General features: G+C 38.1%; 1 protein-coding gene across 1 annotated transcript in view; it reads right to left on the bottom strand.

Moving 5' to 3' along the window:
* LOC121510533 (aminopeptidase O (putative)) overlaps nucleotides 1–25,197 on the bottom strand; it is a 162,773-nt gene that overhangs the window by 89,516 nt on the left and 48,060 nt on the right. The window contains exons 7-11 of the mRNA XM_041788633.1: nucleotides 21,178–21,391; nucleotides 18,263–18,369; nucleotides 1,826–1,928; nucleotides 955–1,062; nucleotides 408–451 (exon numbers count right to left, since the gene is read on the bottom strand). Of these exons, the coding sequence (XP_041644567.1) occupies nucleotides 408–451; nucleotides 955–1,062; nucleotides 1,826–1,928; nucleotides 18,263–18,369; nucleotides 21,178–21,391 (576 nt within the window). The remainder of the gene's footprint in view (nucleotides 1–407; nucleotides 452–954; nucleotides 1,063–1,825; nucleotides 1,929–18,262; nucleotides 18,370–21,177; nucleotides 21,392–25,197) is intronic.

Raw genomic sequence — 25,197 nt, 5'->3', positions numbered from 1 at the left:
AGGGAAAGAGAGAAAATTAGAGAGGAGGAGAGCAGGAGGAGCAGTTATCCTTTTACACTTCAATTAATATGAGAGGGGATGAGACCGCTCTCTTAACAGGATTGGTGTTGGAAGCTTTGGCTGGCCGTGTTTCAACAGCAAAAATGAGTTAGTCAGAGGCCAATTCAACACATAATCGTGTATTTGATAGAAAAACTACAAAAAAGAATCACATTTGTAGGAAAGAAAAAGTTGTAGGGCTAAGTTCAGAAAGAAAAATAATGAAAAAAAATTTTTTTAATTTGTTTTGAAATGGAAACCAGGCTACCAATACTTGAGCACAAACCAAAGTGGTTTTAATGCATCAAGGCTTTTTTTTCATAATTCATGAATCACACTGTAAGCATTATTCATAACCACTTACATACCTCTCCATGTCGGGAAAGGTAATCAGCAGCATTCGCAGGAAATCCTGTTAAAAAAAAAAACAAGACAGAAATGGAGGCATTAATGGAGGTGTTGGAGGCAGAAAAAACAAAAAAGAGAAAGGCATACCTGATCTTAAGTCAGGCGTATAAGGTCAGAGAGTGTTTATGTAGCATCCATTATTTAATGGGAAGACTCAGCCTGCCACTTAAGAAACAGAAGCCAGGTGGAACACATCACATGTCACACACACGCAAACTTCCAGGTGGGATCGCTCAGCTTCGCAGCCATGGCAGAATAAACATACAAGTGTCCTCGCCGGTGTGTGGTGATCGATTTTAAGAGCTTGCGGGAGAATTTCAAATGAATTAAGCCCACATCAGCCTCCAATTAATTTATGGAAATAACAGCATGCCTCAGAGACAGGTCATCAAAACAGTTCAAATCTGAGCTTAGATTTCATTAACAGCCTCTCAAGAAGCTGCAAGTCAATGAGATTTTCTGTTAAGTTAATCTAGTAATAATGAGCTTTTTATGCTACAGCCTCACCTGGGACAAAATCAGTTGCCCGTGGTATTTCTTCACAAATAGGTGGAAGAAGTTAATGAATTGTTGCTCTCCCACTTGACTGGCCAGGAACCTGAGAAGGAAGTAACCCTGGACAAATGAAGACAACAACAGCTGTGATCAATCAGTGGCAACACAAAGGAATATAGCAATAGGGCTGTCACAAAACTGAATTTTAAACTTGGTGTTAACACTACTGCAAATCAAAGGAAACAGATAACTTAAGATCTATAGAGGCAAACATTAAAGTCATATAGGCACCACAATATTGGGTGATGTATTGTTTTTTATTTTCCAAAAAACTGAGGCAACCCAACCATCTACAACTAAAATATATTCATGTGTCTGTGCAACAAAGACACCATCTTCTGTCTTATTAGTAAAAATCACACAATGTCTGTACCTGTTTAGATACCACAGCAGTAAAAAGGGAAGAACTAGGCACACAATATTGGGTGACTTCTTGTCTTTAGTTGCAAAAAATTACAAGCTAATTGCACACTCTTAATGTACAAATATGTTTGCAATATTTCCGTACCAAAATGCAGCTAATGCTTATTTTGCACAAAGAAGTTTTTGGTGAATACAATACTACTTTTCAATAATAAAGATCATTGATAAGACTGTTTTATTTCAAATGATGGTATCAAAAAAAAATGCAAAAGTTTGTACAACCTCAGCTGGTCACTCTTTCTACATAACAGCAACCAAAATAAAAGTGCTGCTGCAAGCATATCTACTCTTTCCTTTTTTAAGTTGATTTGTTCCCCGTTTCCCTCTTCCTTCCTTCTGTTTCTACTACAAACATCTATTTTTCTCCTTTCCTCTCCTGCCTTTCCCACATTTATCTCACCTTGAGGTAGTGGACTTGCATGAAGGCTTTGTCAGGGTTGAGGGCATGTTTAACCATGGAGGCGCCCGACTCACTGACCTGACCGGTGTTCTCTGTGTTTGGTCTGCAGGAAAACAAATATAACAAATAGAGCAAATAAAGGAAAAGACACAACAGAAGCAGAGACAGGTAGATGCATGGGTACAGAAGCCCTAAGAGGATATGCAAGCATACATTTTATTCCCACCAATTTCTTTTAATAACAAATCATTTCAGTTTGTATTAAAGTGAAATTTAGATATTTTCCTCAATATTTTGATACAAAAATGCAATTTTTCCTAACCTGGCATGCCAGATGGATTTGTTTCACACATCGGAACAGTGGCAATTGAATTTTTGATGTAATAATCTGACAAATTCTAAGTTTTTGTTCACGTAGATTTACAACTTACTCAGTTTCATTTTTTATTTAACTTTAACTTAACTTTTAGCTTAACTTTTAACTTTTTTAGTTAACTTGTTTTAATGTTTTAATGAGATGCTTAAGGGACCAAATGACCAAGTATTTGCCAACTGGTAAACAAAACAGTAAGGGTAGAGGCAAGGACAAGGAGAAGTGCAGAGACTTGCAGCGCCACTTTAACACTAACAAAATCCTGCACATGTGTGTTAAGTTGTCTATGTGTTTCTAAGGTTTTTAGATTGTAACTGCTGTGAAACAATCAGAAAAAAGCATCTTCAATTTGTGTTCTTTTTTTAGTGTGGAGATATGAGATGAATAAGTGTAAATTTGGAGAAAACATCAGGAAATAACTCAGAGTCAATAAAATGTAAGGGTACATGCCCACTCATGGCTTTTGTACATGGGTATACACAGAGACAAAGAAAAACAATTCAACATTTAAACAAGAGATGTAAAAACTCTGCTGGTTGAGGTAAGAAAACCTGAGAACAGAGTTTTTTATTTCAACCCTCTCTTACAGATTTTTTTAGTTCAGAAAAACCACAGTTTCTGCAGAGTGGGAATACATTGTCAGCAACACTAAATCCAGCCACTCAGCCGGTCCTCTCAATGGCGAATACGCTGCCAAGTTGCCACAGTTTGCCCGAGGCAGGCTTGAAATCAGGCTGCAGATTTATAACAGCATGCTATACTGTTTATATGACCTCACAGTGCTGCGCTCTGACTTTACTGCCCATGACTCACTGAGCGAACATATAACACTTCCACAAAAAAGCCCCCCCCCCCGTCCACAGGCACAAAGGAGGCATGCTCTTGATTTCTTTTTCCTTGCCACACAAATACAAATCATCCCTTCAACCTCCATAAACACACAAACACACATACAGCCAATAAAAGGCAGACAAACACGGCGCTGACGTGGGTTGCTGTGCAATGATAGTTTCAGTTAGCCCGTATTGATCAGGCTGAGCAGATTAACTCAGTGTGCCAATAGGAAGGCCTTGAAGGATCACCCTCCTGCCAAGTCGATACACCAGGCGCCTGGCCCACCAATCAATACACCCTTCATCACCGGCTAGCACTTTTCCACAGGGCCGCTTCCTGACAGGGCCAGACACACACTCACATACACACAAGTGAGCAGGGAGGCTACAAACATACACTCTAAATCCTTTTCAAAATGATTCATGTATGAATGTAAGTGTCAATGTGTAACCCAGTTAGGCTTCAGCTGTAAGCAACAAGTAAGTTAAACATTTGATCTGTTGGAGTATTTGTCCTGAAGAGTAGGAACAGGAGGGAGATGGAGTGGATTAGGGGTGAAAGAGGAGGAGGGTGGGAGAAATCGAGGACAGGAGATGGACAGGAATGTTTGGTTTGCTCGTCGGACAGAGAAGGGAAGTCATCGACTTCCTGCAATTCCTAAATTCAACCGGACACTTTCATTACAAAACCAGGGGTATTTCCTTATTTAGTGCATGTCAGTGTGTCATATGAAAAATACAACATTGTGTCGAAACTTGGAACACATATAGAAATGCAATTCCAAAATAGTTGGGACACCAATTTGCAGATAATTTTCAACTCAAAGTCAATAAAATAGATAAATATTACAACATAAAGCAAAAGATATTCAATGTTCACGTTGATAAACTTTGATTTTTTTTTAATAAATTTTATACACTTTCTGAATCTTTGACTGTGATAAATTCCAAAAAATTGGCACAGGAGCACGTTTATCAAACTGTTAAATCATCTTTCTTCTTCTTCTTCTTCTTCTTTTTTTTTTCTTATCAAGTGATGCAAAACAGATCATGACAAGTGAAAGACAACATGCATGCAACGATGAAAGACGATGAAAACAAGACAAGAAAGAGACAAGACTACGCAGGAACTGATAAATTTTAGATATCTTAAGTTTAAAAGTGTAGGAAGGCTGTGTTGTAATTCATGTGGGTGGATGTATTTATGTTTGTAGGTGTGTGTGTGTGCGTGCATGTGTGTGTGGGTGTGTGTGTGTGTGTGTGTGTGAATGTTTTTTGGGGGGACATAATGGGAAGGTGAGGATATGGGTTGACAATTTAAATTAGGATTAAAATGAAAAATATATGAATGGCGGGAGGGGGGACACTGTAAGGACCATATAATAAAAATTATAATAATAATTATGAAAAAAAATAGAAGAAGAAAAAATAAAATAAAACAAGTAAATAATACCTTAATTGATTAATATAAAATGAATCAAATACACACACACACACACACACACACACATATATCTATACACATACATATACTCATATACACATGTACGTTTACACAGATACAACATAAGAGTGATTTTAGTAATAATAATAAGAATAACACAATAATTATTCCACAATAATAATAATAATTGTAACTTGTATAAAAATATGAGGTAGATATAATTAATGACAACTGAAGTCCTTGGCAGTGTCTCCAATGTGTGGGGAGGAGGGATTGTGTTGTCTGGCAAGTCAAACTACAGCATTGTAAACAATAATAATAAAATAACAACAACAATAATAATGATAATAGCAACAATAATAAACATACATATGATTATTATTATCATTATTGATATCCCATTCCTTAATAGTAAAACATATCAGTAATAATAATAATGACAATAATAATAACAATAACAACAATAAAAATGATAATTATTACCATTATTATCATCATAATGGCTAAATAGCATGAGTTATGGGATGGTATTGGAAATCAGGTGACAGTCTGAGTTAGTTTATTGATGAATGTGGACCAGGTTTTGTTGAAGTCAGTTGATCTGTGGGTGAGTGTGGCAGTCATTTTTTCCACAGATATGTGTTCTGTTAGAAGTTTTTTCCATTTTGCAACACTGAGGTGAACCTTTGATTTTCAGTTTAGGAGGACTGTTTTCTTGGTGATAGCTAGAGCTGTAGAGAGTGAACTTGAGGTGTGGTTATTGAGTTGTAATGCTGAGAAATCTCCTATAATGCAAAATTGGGGGGATAAAGTGACGCAGCAGCCCAGTATGTGAGATAGGTGATCTGTGACTTGGACCCAAAAGTGTTTAACTGGAGTGCAGTGCCAGAAAGCATGCATGAGGGTGTCTGTTGTATTGAGTGAACAGTGTGTGCAGAATTGCTGAGGCCCATTTTGTGTAATTTATCACCTGTGTAATGTGCTCTGTGGAGAATTTTATACTGGATTAGTTGTAAGTTTGTGGTTTTATGGAGGGAAAAATTGTTTTTACAGATTTGTATCCAGAAGTCAGCATTGGTGTTGATTGACAGGTCCTGATCCCATTTGAGTGTTGGGAGTGAGATTGAGGTATCTATTGTGGAGAGGAAGATGTAGATTTTTGACAGCATTTTTTTTTTATTTCCATCTATTTCAAGGTTTTTTACTGTGGCAGAGTGAGTTTGGTTGGTAATGATATTGAGTGATTTTCTAATTGTGGCTTTTAATTGAAGGTATTGGAAGAACTGATTATTGCCAATGCCGAATTTCTGGACCAGTAGGTGGAAATTAACAAAATGTGGGTCTTGGATGATGTGGTGAAGGTGCGTGATTCCATGGTTCTTCCAGATGGGGAAGTTTAATGGTTTAATGTTGATTGTAAAATCAGAGTTATTGCAGATTGGGGAGTGGGTAGATGGTGCAACTGCAGAACTTGTAATCTGAAGTACTTTCCTCCAAGCAGTCAGAGCTGAGGTTATGGATATATTTAGGAAACAGGAATCTTTCTCGATGATTTGACTAATGAATGGGAGGTCTGAGAGATGGATGTTATCACGTAGAGCCTGTTCTGTTTCTAACCAATGTGAGTCGATGTCTGATGGGTGGAGCCACTTTATTACATATTGGAGTTGGTTTGCAAGGTGGTAATATTCAAAGTTAGGGGCTTCCAATCCACCGTGTTGTTTTGATTTTTGAAGAGTTGAGAGTTTGATCCAGGGAGTTTTATTTTTCCAGGAGAATTTAGTTATTGCTGAGTTAAGACTTTTGAATCAGGAAGAGTTGGGGAAAATGGGGATCAATGAAGACAAACAATTGATTTTAGGTAGGATTGTCATTTTGATTGTTATTATTCTTTCGTACAGTGAGATTGGTAGGTTGGTCCAACGATTGAGGTCATCTTGTATTAATTTGTGTAATGGAATGAAATTGAGGGTAAACAACTCTGGCAGCTTGGTGTAAATATTGATACCTAGATATTTTATATTACTGGTGGGAATGTGGTGAGGTGTAGACTGGGAAATATACTTCATCTTTCTTCTAATTTGTAAGTGTCTGGGAGCTGAAGACACTAATTGTTAAAATACTGACAGTAGAAATATTTCCAGTTCTTGCTTGATGTACATATTAAGCTGCTTAATAGTATGGGGTTTCCATTGTCTTATTTTGAGTTTCATAATGTGCCATATATTCCCAATTGGAAACAGGTCTGGACTGCATGCAGGCCAATCTAGTCCTGCACTCTCAAGCCATGCTGTTATAACCTTGTGCAGATTGTGGTTTGGCGATGTCTTGATGAAATAAGCAGGGACATCCTGTCATATGGATGGCAGGTTCAGACCGGTGTTACTCCAAGAACTGGTATGTGTACATCTCTTAACTAAACTAGAACCTAACTAACTAGAAAAGCACTCGGAGAGCGCAGACCTCCACCATTAGCCCTATCTCCCAGTAGTACAAAATCCTTAATAAAATTCCTGAAACCAGACAGTGATCCGGATGAGTCCCAAAATCTAATCAGTTCTTCCTTATGCCATATCTGACATTTCATCAAAATCTGTCCACAACTTTTTGAGTTATGTTGCTAACAAACAAACAAATAAACAAACCCTCCAGATCACATAACCTCCTTGGTGGAGGTAATGATGCATTCACAGATGTGCATGTCACCCACGCCACAGGCACTAATATACCCACATACCATCACAGATTCTGGCTTTTGAACTTTGCTTTGAAAATAACCTGGACCCTTTTACTCTTCAACCTGGAACTCTTTTCTGTCAGTCAGAAATAAATTGAAATGTGGACTCATCAGACCACAGCACACTTTGCACTTCAGGTAAGTCTATCTCAGATGAGCTCAGGCCCAGAAGTCTGGTGTTTCTGGATGTTGTTGATACATGGTTTTCACTTTACATGGTAGAATCTAAACTTACACTTATAGATGCAGTGATATACCGCGTTCACTGTAGGGCAGGGCTATTAATTGAAATATAGATTAGATTGCTATGGCCGGCTGAATTTTCAGGTTGCAGAAAATGCATTATTTCTTTAATATGAAATGTGTCAAAATACCCGTTTTTGTTTTTTTTTCAGCAGGGATGTTATACCCTACACATCATACAAACATTCAAGTGCCATTTTTCTTAAAATAGTTAACAAAAAAATAGATTCCTCATTATGTATATGTTTTCCTTAAACATAAAAATGATACGTCCCTTCAATATAACAATTCATATTGAATTTGCAACATGAATTGAAATAATTTCAAGTCGATATTATTTCAAACTCTATCAGCCCAGGTTAAATCTACTGTTTGTTTAAAGTATAGAATAACTTATTGTTTGAGCTTGTTGAAAAAAAAACACAAGATGAGGAACTTAAAAAAAAAAAAAAACACATATCTTATCGCTCTTGCAGTGTTGGGGGAAAAAAATTGCAATTTTGTCTATTCTCCCAAATCCTTCAGTCCTTCCATACTGACAATAGTTATCTGAAGTGTTCCTAAGCCTACATTGTATCATCCATCACTGATTGATGCTGGTTCTTAATGCAGTGCCACATGAGGGATAAGGGTCACAGACATTCAGTGTTGGTTAGTAGCCTTGCATATTAGAGATTTCTCCAGATTCTCAATCTTTTGTAACCTTGCAAAGCAGATGGATATGTTGGTTTCCATGTTTCTCACTGGCGAATCCATCTTGCAAAGCTCCTGTCTTAACTGTTTGGGCCCAGTTAGAAAGTGACAGGAGCAATCAGCGACAAGGGCAGTACTTTCGGGTGTGGCGGAGCAAGCAGCAACAAGAGGCCGGTGCAGTTATGGCAGAAGGCATTAGTGTGTATGCTGCTGAAGCGCCAGTTTTATCAGAACTTGATGACATTTCTTTGAAGAAATGCGTTAAAAGAAGAACACAGAACAACAGTGAGTTGTTTTCTTTCTAAAAACAACAAAAGTCGTGTATTGACATGTCTACAGTCGCCATGGTTCGTGTCATGCAGTTCTCTATGGAGTTTACTCCTCGGTAGGGGCCAAACTCAGTAGCAGCTACATCACGTGTTTTGTTGCTCCGACTGGCCCGTAAAGATGTGACAGATAGAATTTTCCTCCAGTCACCCTCCGACCCTCTGACATGTGGTTTGACAATTAAAGTCTACCGTGTAGGAAACAAACTGATTAATGTGATTTGCAATGGATAATTACTGAGGTCAAAGTTTCCTTTTCAAGGTTTTCTGGGGGAAAAATATTTCAAATTAAGGCATAAAAGAGCCACAAATCATCACAAAAAGCCATACGTGGCTCAAGAGCCACGCGTTATCACTGATCTATATTTTACGCAATGTCCCAACTGTTTTGAAATTAGAGTTAGTAATTAAAAATGCCCATTATCTGCATGTAAAAGCTGCATGTCAATATTTCAGAGCAGCACATGTGGAGTAACAGTAAAAAGCGTCTGTAAAACACTGGGAGGCTACAGGTTTCACCTGCTTTACAAATATACTGCTCTCCCGCCTGTGGTGCCCATGTCTGTCTGTTACCACTGATAACATGAAATAGACTCTTTCAAGACAGCAGGACGTACTGCATCTCTGCAAAAAATGTGCGAGTGTGTGAAGGAAAGAGAGAAAGAGAAAAAGACAACTGGGCAAGACACAAAACAATAACAGAACATGTGTTTCCAGAGGAGAAAAAGTGTGTTTTGTGCGTCAGAGACACCAGCAAGGAAAAATGTTGATCCATCAGTGCCATGTTAGACAAAAGAACTCCACCCTTCCTACTGTCCACAGCAGGGATGTATGGATGTGTAAATCTTCGTCTTTCTCCGTCTCTCTTTGTCAGAGATGATTAACTACAGCTTTAAGAGGAATCGCTGCTCGCTGCCTTGGAGAATCACACAATAGCTCAATGTATGGCAGAATAAATGGTGCTCTTATCTGACTAGTAGGCCATGTTTGTGTCTGTGTGTAGCCATGCATACACCTGGGTGTGTCTGAGATTGAGAGAGAAAGAAAGAGCAAGAGGAAATCAGGAGCTATTACTGACAGAACTTAATGTAAAACGTCCACACATACACACATGCAGGCACACAGAGGTTTATAGCTCCGCAAGCCATATCCTGACAAATTACACTGGGTTGACTGTGGAAACCGGATAAGGTAGAGCAGCACTCCCAGCAGCCCAGTGAATCAACAGGGAGAATGGCGTCTGGCCCAAGCTGCCCTAAATATAACTCGTCTGAAATAGTCTGATAAACGCTGGCCACCGGGGCCCCTGCTGGATCACGGGAGTGCCGATTGTGACCCACTGAACTTGGCAAACACAATCTGCCATTTAGCCTTTTCATGTGTGTGTTTGCGCGCGTTTACTGCTGAGGTTTTGCATATCTCTCTGGACATCCCATTTGTTGCTCTCCTCTTTACTTTCACAAGGTCCTCTCAGATATTTCTCTGTGCATTGTGACAACCAGTTTATGTTTATTTATACCATGTTTTTATCCCACAGTTATAATGGGAAACAGTGGAGCCACATTAGGATTTGGACGTGCATGCAGTCTAGCCCACATCAGAAATTGAAATAGCAGTCAAACTCTGACTTAAGTCTGGGGGATATGGTTGTGATAAACATCATAATGTCTGAGATTTTTGCTGATACAGTACAAATAAATGTCATACTATGGCAAACATAAACAAGATTACACACCAAACCGTCACAGTGAGATTGGAAAGGACAATGAAACAAAGTGGTCACGGCACTAGCTGGGAAGGAGTCAGTATCAGTGGCTTGGGAAGGATTAAGAACCCCACATCAGGGGAGAAAAAAAAGGGTCCCACTAACAACAGTGAGACAAGAGATTACACAGAGAACGGTCCTGTAAAGAGCCATGGTTGAGTGGAATACTTTGTCAGTGTGGAATACTTGAGAGAGTAATAAAGACTGGTTTGGTTGTCGAGCGTACCAATGTCTCGAAAAGTTGAATATTAAAAGTGAATACAATTTTTTAAAAAAAGAAGAAAACATTTTACGTTTTATTGAGACTTTGACTTTTTCCCCCAATGTTTACATTAATTGATTTTTTAAACTCTGTTCACTACATAGAATTGATACCTGAAGGCACACCAGTGTGATGCCACTCCATCTGAGAACCACAGCTCGAAGCCAAAGAGAAAAAGAACCATTTGGTTTGCTATCAACGCAAAGGCAAACGTCAGGTTATGTGATCGTGTTGGGTGTATTGGTGGCTATGGCATGGGAAACTTGCACATCTTTGATGGCGCTATTAGAGCGGTGCATGCAGGTCTTGGGAAGGTTGGGTATTGTTGTAACCTTGCAAAGCAGATGGATTCGCCTGTTTCTGTGTTTCTCACTGGCGAATCCATCTTGCAAAGCTCTGTCTGAACTGTTTGGGCCCAGTTAGAAAGTGACAGGACCAATCAGCGACAAGGGACAGTACTTTCAGGCGTGGCGGAGTTGTGACATAAGCAAGCAGCAATAAGAGGCCGGTGCAATTATGACATTAGACATTAGTGTGGATGCTGCTAAAGCACCAGTTTTATCAGAATTTTATGACATTTCTTCATTAAAAGAACAAAGAACAGCACTGAGTTGTTTTCTTTTCAAAAACTTCGAATGTTGTGTACTGACATGTCTACAGTTGCCATGGTTTGGTTTTTGCAGCTCTATGGAGTTTAACCCTTGGTAGGGATGCACCTTGGTAGCGGCTACATCACGTGTTTTGTTGCTATGATTGGCCCGTAAAAATGTGACAGACAGACAGTGGTGAGCAGAGTACACAGTAACAGTACTCAAGTAAAAGTACTGTTACTGAACAATAATAATTACTCAAGTAGAAGTACTCATAAAAATAAGTACTTGAGTAAGAGTAAATAAGTACCTTTTTAAAAGACTACTCAAGTAGTAAGTTCATGAGTAACTTCATTGTGTGCAATTTATTAAAACATCGCATTACAACATATCATTCTGGGGTAGTAATGTAAACTGCACATTGTCAGAAATAAAGTAGCATAACTTTTCAAAAGTAAAAGAAATAAAAAAACTGAACTTAATTCATAAAGCAGCAGTTAAGTTTTGTTTGTTAATCACAATTATGGGATGAAAAATTCAATATAATGAGAAAAAAAAACAGACTCTCTCATAATAGTAATCTTATTTCTACATGATGATTTTAATCTCACATACATGAATTTGTACCTTGCAGTTCTTACTTTTTAATCACATTATATTTATTTTATCATGTGATAATGATTTTTGTCTCATATTAATGAAACTAATCTTATGAACTGGCCTCATTTCTGACTTTTTGCCCTTTTTTATTTAACTTTTACTTTTTAGCTCCAATTTATGAATTTTTATCCTGATTATCATTCGACAAATTTGGCAAGCCAAACTGAACATTATTAAAACCAAAGACAACTTTGGCCCACTAGCCCCACGTTATAACCATGGCAGGTATAATCACTGATATAAGTGGTATGCCATACGCACATGATAAGAGTATCACCTACGATGTATCGTTAAATAATGCTGTGTAAAATCACATTTGTGGCAGAGTTTCATAGGTGGTTGGACACATGACATCATTTATCACTGACACCACTGTGTCTTTGCAGTCTGCTAGTTAAAACAGAGATTTGAACTGATACGTTCAGCTAACTAGCCATGCAGTCGTTAGCTTGTTTAGCTTACTTACCATAACGTGCTTTCTTAGATTTGACGTGCTATTTTTGAAGCTTGAGATCTCCACCGTTTTAGGTAGACACAGTCTTGATGTTGGACCAGGGATGAACATGCTCCTCTGAAGGAGACACAGGTATTACATCTTTAGCCATTATCTCCAACTGTTGATAGCTGCTATGAGAGCTCAGCTGAGTGTAAAAAAAATACTTGTGTTACTACCCACCTCTGCAGACAGACCCTTCATCCAATCACCCTCCAAGTTTTTTTTTCAAAGGCTCTGCCCTTTCCCAAACGCCAACTATAAGTAGTTTACCAGATGGATGTGTGAAGCAAATCCATCTGGCGTGTCAGGTTAGTATCGTTTGTTTTTCTTCCAATACTGGTGCTAAATCAATACTTTTCATACAGTGCCTAAATCAATACTTTTGAGGGGAAAAACATGTTGAAAGTCAGGGGGAGAATAAAAGCTGTCTGGGTATCATAAATTCGCAGAAATATCTTTATAAGGTGCCAGTCAAACATGGGATATAAAGAGAAACCTGTGTAACTTAAAACATAAATTACACAAAATCCATAACATATTTCTTTCCTGATGAATGCTGAAGCACAAATGGGAAAGAATTCTATGTTCAGTACTTCAACAATTAGTGTCTTCAATCCCAAGATGATTACAGAGTGTCGTAAGAAGAAATGTGACAGGTCTGCTCGTGAAATATACTCTCTAGCACTTAAGTTTTTGTAGTCTCTTACCCTCTTTGTATTCTACGCAATAATATTGATTTACATGATATATTATTCCATGTTTGCCTGTAAGGCATTTACAAACTCATCTGCCATCACACCTTGGGTTAGCTCCTATTACTGTTATACATGCCTTTAAATGAAAGTTAATTACCATGTAAATTAGTCTAAAACATGAGGACAGAAATAATTTCCTTGAGTGCAGTAATCCGGCTGACCTGCTGTCAACAAGACTCTCTCAGTTTCACAGCAATTAACCAAGGATAATTGAATACTAGCACTTCTTTAATAACTACCACATTACATATGAAGGTCCTTTAAGGAGACTTGTGAGAAATCTATTGGATTTACAAAACCTTTTCACTATTTTATTTGCAGTGTTATTATTACACAACTCAATAGGTCAATAGATCAGCAGTCAGACCAACATACATTTTAGGGAAACCAACAGTTCTATGTTTATATAAGGAGAGAATACAAACGTGGTCTTCCTCATTCTAAGAAGTAGTTTTCCCGTGCAAGCTTTAAGACCAGGCTTAAGTCTTTTTCCATTATTTAATGTAATAAAAGGCTTCCTTTATGCCTCAGCATGATCTACTATTTCTTCAAGAAAGGTCAAGATAATAAATGACTTAATTTGCGTGCCAATCCTCAGCACAATTGTGTTTCTACAAAACATAATCAGTCAAAATATATGCGTTAATGAGTACAGACATGTAGCCTCTGTGTAAGTGTGTGCATGTTTTGTTTGCATTTTTCACATGTTAGCGTTATGTTGTTGATTTAACCCCGTCAGGTGCAGAGAAACCTAATCCTGATCCTCCAAACCGCCCTGTGTCTGCCTCATAGGGGAACACCCTGATAGACAGACGCAGCTCTCAAGTTCATGTTTAACCCTTTCACTCACTCTGATTCCTATCTTAGGATGTATCCTGTGTCACAGAAATGCACTAGTTTCTCATGCTTGAATGTGACGCTTTACAATGCACATCATGCACTGCAGTTTTTAAGCCTTCTAAAGTAGAAACAACTCGTACTGAAGATGAACCCCGTCAACCTTGAAGTACTGGGATTCTTTAAATCCATAAGGAATCAATCTTTTTTTGTAAATACTGAAGTCCCTCAAACACAGCTTGCACTTTTCAAGGAGCCTAAACTGATCTGACCTCTAAATAAATGTATAACTGTTTCACACGTTATTAGTAAGGTGACATAGCGAGAAGTAAGTGCCAAGATGAAACACCACAAAATCAATAGCTTACTGATTTGCTGTCATGTTCAAGCGTAACTGTCAATAGAGCACAATGCTACATGTTTTTTTTTCACAGTTAAGCAGCTTCTTTTATTCAAAGAGAGCATATAAATGCTACAGTGTTATCAGTGTTAGCATTTCTTCCCTTAAATGGTTAACTCCAGGCATGGGTTTTACACCTTTAATCCCCTGATGACACCGTGCTTCCACCCTGGATAAAACAAACAGGGTGTTGGTTGCATTTGTCAGTATCAGATGTAGAGTTTGTGTGTTTGTGCGAGCTCTCTGTTTGTGCTTGTGTGCAGAGCTTTTCTTAGACATGACAGCACAGTAGACCGGGATATTCTCGCCACACCTGCCACACCTGTACCCCTGGAATGTATAGACTTCCAAGCTCACGTGGGCGTCTGCACGTGTAGACACAGTCAAAGCTGAGCATGTTATCTCTTACCTTAAAAAAACCTTTAACTTTCAGACATTTCTCTCTGCTGTCTTAAAATACGTTGCACTGCATCACCTTGTGTACAACTAAACCTTATTGGAGCGTTCTTGTGGTCATTTACAGGTATAGGAAATGTTTTGTGGTTAAGCGCAGGCTTTCTAAGAGGGATGACTCATCTTACAAAGGATTTGTCTTTTTGTAAAGCTGTGTGTGCTTTAGGTGTGGCATTGCTTGCCCTGCAAAAGTTCATCATTCACATTAGATAGGTGACAAATGTGTGCCTTGAACTCATAAATGAGATGTAGTGGGGGTGGAAGCACTGCCCAGCTCACATTATGATACCCGATACGATGCACAAGCTGAATCTAATACAACAAAGAGCTCAAAAAACATCTAACAATATGTCAAAATATCAGGTTAACTATAGGCTATATAAAATGCACTTAAAAAGGTAAAGTGCAGGATAGATGTACTTATTCAGAGCAATTCGATTTCACTTTCTCACCTTATCATGCTTTATCTTTTTGCTCCTAACCATTATTACACTGCCTTCTTCTTCCTCTTTCATCCCACTGTTAATGACTTTGGCCAGTTAATTTCCTTTCATGCAACTATAATTCATGTCATAAGCACTCAGAGTGAGCAGTCATGATATTGATGCAGTGAGTCAAATTGGGAAGTAAATCTCTTTAAATATAGTGTGTTGCTATGTGGTTGCAACACTAGGGAGACCAGGACACCAGTAAGAAAGCTAAATCTAAGAAAACTGATTTTTGACAATCTGCATTTTTAGTGAAAGCCACAGAACAGAACAGTGAATCTGATTCACACCCATACAAGGAGTTGCATGAGTTTAAGTTGAATTGAAATAAAATGTAAGTATATCTCTAAGTAACTCAGTCAAGATATTACTCAGTTTGGGTTTGTATGGAGCTGTTTCGCAGAGAATGAGATGTGTTTTCGTAATATGGGTTTATCTTGTGACTTAATGTATAAGGAGTTTGATTTTTAATTGTTTGGGTTGTGATTCATGTATTTCAGACATGCTGGCTCTGACTCAGCAGCTGTGACATGCATGACCAATGTCAAACTAATGACACAAAAGCTTAAAAACTAAAACTATTACTTGTATAAAGTCCATGCCAGTCAGTGTGGGGCTAAACACTTTTAATGTGAGTAAAGTGGACATTATGCATATTTCAAAACAACAAATTATTAAAAACCTAACAGCAAAAGGCGGACGAGAGTAGATGAGGTCAAAGAGACAAGGATGGTAAGTCAAATGAGAAGTTCATGTGTTAAAAACAGTGGATGATTACAGTACCTACAGCAGTGATAGTGGAGTAGTTAAACTTACAGAAGAAAAGGAAGTTGTAATGTATTTGTGAAACAGAGCAATATTCAGTGATGCCCTTCTGACTGGTACTTTTCTGCTCCTGTTTATAATGTTCTCACTGTTTAGGTCAGTGGTTTTCAAATCTGTTAATTCTGACATCTATTTCAAATTTAATCTTAAAGCAGAGACTGCACAGGAAAATCTGGAGAGTATTTTTTCCAGAGTAAAAAGTATTTTACTCAAAAATAGTAAAATTTACTCTTTATTGTGTGTATTTGTTACCAGCCACCATGAGAGTTGGAGTAAAAACATAGAGTAAATTCTGCTGTAGTAAAACTATTAACCACATCCACTTAAATTTCAACTGAGCTGGAGTCACTCATGGACGGTCCCAGCTGCAGATAATCCTTGGCAATCAAGATCTCCTCACCAGGTGATGAACCTTTAGACACCTTTGTACTACAGCTTCTAGTCAGGTAACTCCTCTTCAACCTTTGATAATCTAGTGATTTTTCAGTGAGGTTTTTTTTTGCCTTGTCTAACTCCATTTGTCTTCTTTTTAGCAGTGTCTCAGTCTTTCTGTCAGTGCTATTTCCAACCACCAGCCAGTACACTCACCATCATTTGCGCTATTGTTGTCAAATAAACTTCTTTTACTTTACCACCTTGTCTTGTGTTCTGCTCCTGAGTTCTTGACATATTTCATCACAATTGTCTCTACAATATTAGAACATTGTTTAATATGTATGGGCAAAACACCTCTTTTGTTGTTACACCTTTTATAGGTGGGAAGGCAGAATTATCTTTTAAGAGGAAAATGTAGCTCTATATAAAGATGAAGACCAGACTATTTAGAGTAAGAGACAGCTCTACATAACCATTACCCAAATCTATATGGAGTAGAAATTGTTCTGTAATGAGAAGAAACATTTATATAAGGAATGAAAAACTGTTCTGAAAGAAATAAATGAAACACTGCATTGAGAAAAAAACAGCTATACAATGAATAAACTATGGTCTGAATTATTCTGTAGTGAGTACAATCGCTGTACAGCTGTTTTTATTTTGTTCATTGTGGAGTACATAATCATCGTTTAGAGTTAAATAAAAACACATTTTTAGAGTAAAACCAACTCTGAAAACATTACTCTGCAAGCAGAGTGAATTTTACTCCAAATAGACTGGGACCAAATGTTGTATTTTTCAGAGTAAATTGAGTAAAATTTACTCAGGTAAATTTACTGTGTGGCGCTGTCTTATATGAAAGAAAGTCACCCAGGTTATAAAAAGTTATAACCTGTAAAAGTATGCTTCAATTATCATCAGGAAATTTAAACATACAGTGGCTATAAAAACATTTGGATGCTTTACCTTTTAACTGATTTGATAAATTAATCATGGTCAGCATAATTTGGCTTTTTTGACAGAAAAAATGCAAAAAAAAAACATAAATGAAAAAAAAAAAACCTCTTAAATGTCAAAGCGAAAACAGATTTCTACAAAGTTATGTCAATTAGACAAAAATATTCAATGTAAAAAAAGTTACTGCATAGATATTCACCCCTTAAAGTGAGTGACCTAATTTAACAGAAGTCTCGCCAATTGGTGCTGTTAGTCTCACAGTTAGTGAAATAGGGATTGCCTGGGTGCAGTGAATGTGTCTCAAGGGATGTAGTATAAAGACACCTGAGTCTGGCAGTTAATCAGTTTTCCTGGCTAATATTACACTATGAAGACAAAGGAACACCCTAAGCGACTCAGAAAAAGGATGAAAAGTTTAAGTCTGGAGATGGATAAAAAAAATTACAAGGCACTAAACATCTCCCACAGTTCAGTTAAATTCATTATCAATAAATGGCTGGAATACAGCACGCGTCTAAACTGCCTAGATCGGACTGTCCTCAAATACTGAGTGACCATGCAAGAATGAGATTAGTGAAAGAGGCCATGAAGACACCTGTGACTACTCTGAAGGAGTTTCAAGCTTCAGCAGCTGAGATGGGAGAGACTCTGCATACAACAACTTTTGCCCGGGTTCTTCAAGAAAACTCTGATTATATCTTGACAAGAATTAGCCTAAAGACATGTGGGAGACGCCATGGTGGAGTGGAAGATGTTCTTTCTTCAATCAGTTTTTAAAGAATTAACATTTGGGGTCATTTACATGTAAGTTAATGTGTTTTGGGTGTTTATTGACTGTGTTGTGGCATTATTACACAGGAGATATTTTCTGCATAGAGACAGTCTGGGTTGATGATTAGTGTGGATACTTGACTGAAAAACACACCTGAGGATCTGGAGAGCCTCCTCTGAGTTCTGCAGCTCATCAGCGAGTCGTCTCCACCTCAGCAGTGCCTTCAGGTCAGATTGCTCTGCCGCCTCTTGTACAGCGAGCTGGAGGGGGAGACGGAGATAAAATATGTGAGGTAAAGATTAAGGTAGAGAGGAGGAATCAGAGAAGGAAAAATTAAATATGGTTTTATCAACGAATATGGAAAGAAACCCCTTAGATAAAGAGACACAATGAGAGAAGCAGAGCTGTCCACTATCTCTGTCACTGTGTCTCATTGATTTAAGCAGCGATGACAGGTCTGCTCGGATCAGTTATTTCAGAGCCAACATCATGTCATAAAGTCGACATGATGCAACAGCGCAGACACAAGAAAAACATTTGTGTAACTTAACACGGTGTGGGAAAGTAAGTAGGAGGATTAGATCAGTATAGATGTCAACTCCCTGATTACACCTAATGTTAGTGTGCAAGCAAAGGATCCATGCCAAAAACTGCACCCTTTTTATCTGTCTTATTGTTCATCTGCTTTGTTTCCCTGCAGGTAACCCTCATTAGAAGGCCTTAATTTAAGGACATCTGGAGCTTTCTTTATTCTCTTTGATCTATAATCTACTTCTTTAAATGGTTACTCTTTAAGAGTGAGTAGTACATTTTTACGACTCATGTGGTTCAGCTTAGTCTACTTTCAACATTGGGGTTTTGGGTTCAGTGGTTTATTTTGAGGTGTGCCCAGGAACGTTTTTAACAGTTAGTCCTGTTGGGCCAAAACAACTGACCATTTAGATGTACTTTTCACTTATTTCTTTAACGGCTTTATTGCTTTGGACCTGGACTGGTCTCTTTTAAAAGTTTGTGTGCTTTATGTTTGATTTAATGACAGTTATGAAAGGGCCAACCCAACTTTAAATGTTCTCCAAACACAACAAGAACAATGCAAAATTCTGGGACAAAGATTGTGGAAATTTAAGGTCAATGGAAACCTACATTTCTCTTTAGTTGTTGATATAGGTCATTGGGCACTATCTCTGATGACAAAACAAACATAAAGGCTCTCATTTAAAGACATATAGGCCATATTAAAGATACACAACATCAGGAAGCTGTGCAAATGAAAAGTAATGCAGATTTTAAAAGTTTGTGCATGCACACAGTTGCACACAGTGTTCCTCTTATAAATGATAATCAACCTGGAAATGTGCACATGGATGAAGCTTTTATTCTGCCTTTTCCACTCCCACACTCAAACATAAATGGTCAATACAAAGCATACAAATGAGCCGGCAGATCTACTGTTAGGCTCCAGAGTGATAGATGCACTTGGAAGTAGGAAGAGAAGAAAACCTTTCTTACAGGTGCAAAAAGGTTAGATCTTACTAAATGCATACATCTGATGGGTTTAATAAATAAATGACATAAATCTGTCAACAACTATGACTTATTGAGAGATTTAAAGTGTCAGAGACATTAATATACAAACTTGCCACTTTCACTTTTGTGCACATTGGTCAGTTTTCTCACTAGGGTACATTTTCCTGTCAAGCTTGTGTTTAAGGATCAAAATTTGTGCAGGAAATAGCAAACACTAGTTTCAGGCTTCTTTTTGTACTCAGGCAGATGAGATTTTAGAATTTTAAACTCTTATGAAGTTGATTTTCTGGACTAATTGCTGTTTTAGTGAGATAAAGCAGCTTTTTTGAAAGAAAAATCTTCAAGCAGGCCAAAGCTGTTGGAATTCAGAAGTTAGATTAGCAGGTGTATTTAGATTACATAAAAACATTCAAATGGGAAAAACTTTACAGAGATTTAACGATCTATTACAACATGGATAAATGGTTTAACTTAACATTGAGGGCTCTGCTCAAAAGATGCTCTCTGGGTCAAGTAAAGCAGCATGCTTTGACTCTCCAGGGAGCACAATACTAAAATAAACTTTATAGATAATTCATTTTATTTTAGTTTTAGTTTTGCATTAGTTTACTCCTTTGCAGCTTTAAAGTCAACACAAGGATGTAACAGAGCTTTAGCTAGAGAGGACGAGGCTGTGGTGGTGGAAGTGGAGCTTTGCCATCTGCTGTGTGGGGTGATCAAAATGAGTCGAGCACGGATCAGAGAAAAGGCCATTTATAAATGGACCGCCTTGTTGAGAGAAAGAGACGTGATTGGTTGAGAGTGCTGAGGGACATTAATTCATTCATGTAGCAGTCAGCTGATTGGCGCTTGGCATATGACTCCTGTTTCCTGCATGAACGAATGCTACGTTTCATCACACCTCTTCATGACATGTTAAACTATGTGTGTCATTAACTGTTTTTGGTGTGGTGTGTTACAAAGTAATCTGCAGGTACTCAGATTATTGCAATTCAAGTAACTCATTATCCACCCACTTTTTCATAAAAGCAATTAATAACTTAAAAAAAAATCTTTCCTTTAAAATGTTGTCTCCAAAAAGAAAGAAAGTCCCAGAAGCTAAGTCAGCTAACAAGATGGCAGAGAGGACAGCATTTAGTTTGTGGAAATATCCCCATTATGTTGAATATTTGGAAGAAAAGGATAAGATCAGTACAATGATGAAACATTAAGAGCTTTAGGTTTCAGGCTGCAGAGTTACAAATTATGGGTTGTAAATTCAGCTAAGACAGCAGAGTGGACACATTGCAAGGCAGACTTCAAGTTGCCTATAAGCAGCTGGACAGCATAACTGATGTGCAACAAGCCATCAAAGGGCGTTAATTTTTGGTAACATAAAAGTAACACTAAAGTGTTGACTTTTCTGAGCATGTAGCATAAAAAGATAAGTTACTTTAAAAGGCAGTATTACAACAAGTACTTTTAAGATTTAATGTTACTCAACGCTCATAATCAAGTTAATTTCTTTAAAAAAAATGCAAGAAACAAGGACTGTAGCATACTTGTTGTGCCTGAGCCCAGATTATGTCCTCCAGGTATGTGGCAAAGCCCTCGCTGATCCATTCCTCGGTCCAGTCTCTGGCTCCGATAACCAACCCGAACCAAGAATGAGCGATCTCGTGGCAGATCCTGGACCCACACAGAGAAAGGCTGTTCTGTCCAGAACCAGGATTCCCAGTGCCCAACACACTCTGAGACAGGAAAATGATATGGGGGCTAAGGAGAAACAACACAAGAAATCAAAGATGAACAAAAGCTAATTTTTAAACAACAATATGTGACTTTCAGGGCAGATTTTTTGGAGAAAACAAAAGCTCCTTTGACACACTTCCTTAACCCTCTCCTGCTTCCATATTTCTCCTGCCCCTCCCTTCCTGTTTTACTAGCAAGTGTCTGTGAGACAGAAATCTGTGGAGCTGATAAACATCTGAAAATAAAACTTGGTATTCAGTTTCAAGTGATATGCATCGATATGTTTGTCATTTCTTTTAACTTTTTTTTTTTGGCCGTTGCCTTTATTTGGATAGGAAAGCTGAAAAGAGAAAGAAAAAACACAAGGAGAGAGAGTTGGGGAAGACCAGCGACAGATTTAGCAATTTCAGGGCCCAAGGCAAGGGGAATAGAGCTGGACTTCATAAGAATCGTGAGGTTCTCCTCTTTCTAAAAGTCTATAACATGACCAAGTTTACTTCATATCTCACATTTTTAATGAGTGTGTTAACCCCCTAAAATCCTACATAGCCAGATTGCAGGCCAGTGCAGGAGAAAGGGGTAAGTTGATTATATGATCCCAGGCCCCTAGTGGTCTGGGGCTTCAGGCAATTGTCTATCTTTACCTTATGGTAAAGTCTGCTTCTAGGGAAGACATGCACCAAACAACACAGAGACTGGGAATCAATCGAGGACTACAACCTCTACATGGGCGCCTGCTCTACTCATGGAGCTAAACTGGCTCTAATATTTTTGTCTTTTTAGATCAAAGAAAATCTTTCCTTTGGTTTAGAAAGTCTGTTGTTTCCCCCTACAGTTATAACTTTCAATAAAACTCTGAAATTATGACCTTAAAAAGTGTCCCTGAGTGGGCTGGCCCATATCACTTTCCCCTATCCTGTGCAAACTGTGTAAACACAGAGGTGAGAACAACAAGCTTGTCAATTTAAGAGGTCATTTCTACTACAGTCATATATTCACATAAGGTACACTTGATTTTTGCTGCGTTACTTTTCCAGCTTTGCATTTAAGACCATGAAAATAGAAGAAATAACAGAGAAACATGTAAGGGATACATGTGGTACAAAGAATTGAAGACAGGATAATAGAAATTCTTTTATACTCATGCAGGCTCAGGATGTCACACAAAGAAAAGACAGACAGAAAAGTCAATGGGAATAAGAGGTCACCGTGACAAAAAAGTGAGACTAGGGAAGAAAAAAAAATCTACGGGGGATGAAGACGTACTGTACCACCATCTCAACAGATCAAAGAGTGACTAAGGCAATGATCCACACCTATGATTAGGGAAAATTTAGTTTGAACACGCCACGCAGGAGCACGTGTGCTACACTAATGAGAATCACATACTGCCCATCCCTTTATCCGTTTTTCTAAATGATGTGATGAGAGCAGCTTAGTCATCAAGTCATGCAAAACCAAACTGCCCTGTGCAAATATCAAGAGAGAACATCATGGTCTTTTTATCTGGTAAAATAAGGTTAAAATAAATACATACAAAGAATTTGCACAGATGTTTTTCAGAGAAAAACAAAGAGAGGCCAAAAGATGTTTTTTTTTTTTCGTTTTTTCCAACAGAATTATAAACCAAACCCTCACCCATTAACATCCTTTTAAAGATGAAAAAAAAATGAAAACAAAGCTTGCAAACGAGCATATATCAGAACACTAGAAGCATCTGTTTTAACTAAACAGTCATGACTGATTTATTGAGCAATTATGTTAATTGAGATTTACCTACAACACCTCACACAAGGAAATTAAACATGTGGTTCTCCTTATGATCAAATTTAAAGGGCATCTGAAGTGTCTGTAGATAAAGAATAAGTGTTTCCTTCTGTACACTCTAGTAAACATAAAATATGTAAAATATTCACTGACTAAATTAAACACAAGAAGGGCTTATGGTATTTTTAATTAATCCAAGATAGGAAGCTACAATGATTACATTAACCATGCCTGTGTTAAGTATTCTGTATGTTTTAGTGTTTTATTCTCAAAAGCCTCATTAAGCTTCTTTTATTTAGCGTATAAGGAAATAACAAGGCCATGAGATGTTAAATTCCAGGATAATTGTTATCAAATGTGGGTTGTTAATGCTATACTATACATGCATTTTCTCTAATCTCTATTTTAAAGATCTGAGTAAGAAGGAATGAGTTAAGGAGGGATGTGGTTTTCCCCTCATATTTTCCTTTCTTCACAATCAAGGATGTCAATTTAGGGTCTGATGAGGGTTTGGAAAGTGTCTTTCCTGCCTACAGAGAGTACTGAGCTGCCCAATCAGGCTTGGCACAGACACTTAACTCTGTCAGATGCATCTAGGGCTGAGTTTGCTGTTAAAATAAGGAAGTGTATTGGGGAACTTTTGGTCTTTTTGATTTGGAAAAAATGAGGGGCTGGATTGTTTTCTCCCAAATGGACATGCTCAAAACATCCTGATTTTACAATAGTATGCAATACTTTTCAGTCTTTTTCACAGGAAGAACATCCCAAAAATATACTGGCCGAGGCTACATGCAGAGTGCCAGACACAGTGGACAAGATCAGATTCCTTTGGCTCATTTCAGACCCTTTTTTAAAGATTACATGTCAAAAAACCTATACTCTATAGCATTGAATCTTGTTTTTCCTACTAAGTCACAGGTCATTTTTAGAAGTCTGATCCTGGTCTGATTTGTTGCAATGTAATCTCAGACTAAATTGTTACCTGAGTTCAGCTTCACTGTCACTCTAGAGCAGGGGTGTCCAAACCAGGGCATGCCCACATTAGAATCACGCGGCAACCTCCGATCCTGAAAAATGAAGCCAATGCAGAAGTGCAAAAAATTGCAATACCGCAAGTGTCTGCTTGAGGCTGACTGCAGGAACACCAGAAGTCCTGTCTGGACACATGTTAAACAGCTGGTTTTTACACTAGAAATAAACTGGTTTACAGCCTGGTTCAAAAAATCCAAACGTGTCTAATTGGCTAATGTCTTCATGTGCCCTCACTGTACAGGGGGTGAATTTTTTTGTACCACAATGGTTAAGATTAAATTTAGGAAAAACCTCACTGGGGACTGATTGGTGCATCTCATTTGAATGACAAATAGCTCGACAGACAGAAGCTATGGTTCTGTCAACCAGAATACTAGCTAGCCAGCAGACAGGAAGTCACGCTTAGTGGGCAGGCGTTAGGTTGATCCAAAAATTAGGTTGAGACCAAGATTTCAATATGGAAGCCACCGCAGACTGGCTTCAAGACCTGTTTGAGTCCTCCTATAGTAAGCAGACAGCTGATGTCACACAGGCTTTGTCCAATTCTTTCTACAGTCTATGATTAGAACTGAGAGCAGTGCAGCCAGGCCACATCTGTAAACAAACATTTAGACGAGAGGATTAGAAATGATTTTTTCAACACCAGAAAATGCTCATTTATGCTCTACATTTGAACCACATGTGGATACGGACAGACCTTTCAGTCCGTATGCTGCGTTCATTTTGTCCATTTCTCATCCATTCTCTCAAAGCTTACGGATACGGATCAGACATTGCAATACTGCCACCAATCGTGGGGCAGGGTTGAGCAATGCGCCCAACAGTTCACAGCGAAGAAGAAACATTTACAAGAACTTAATCAAGTTTTCTGAGGAAATATAAACAAATAATGAGTGAGTTATTAGAAAATACGAACATATCACTATGGTTAGCTCATCCCGGCTAAGACAGACAAGAGCACAGCTGAGCAGAGGTGAACAGAGGACTATTCTTTCTTCACTCTGTGGGACGGATGGAGCAGCATCATAGTA

Source organism: Cheilinus undulatus, linkage group 5 (genome assembly GCF_018320785.1).
Source record: "Cheilinus undulatus linkage group 5, ASM1832078v1, whole genome shotgun sequence".
NCBI lineage: Eukaryota > Metazoa > Chordata > Actinopteri > Labriformes > Labridae > Cheilinus > Cheilinus undulatus.
Note: the sequence above shows the minus strand (reverse complement) of the source record. Positions and strands in the feature narration are given on the sequence as shown.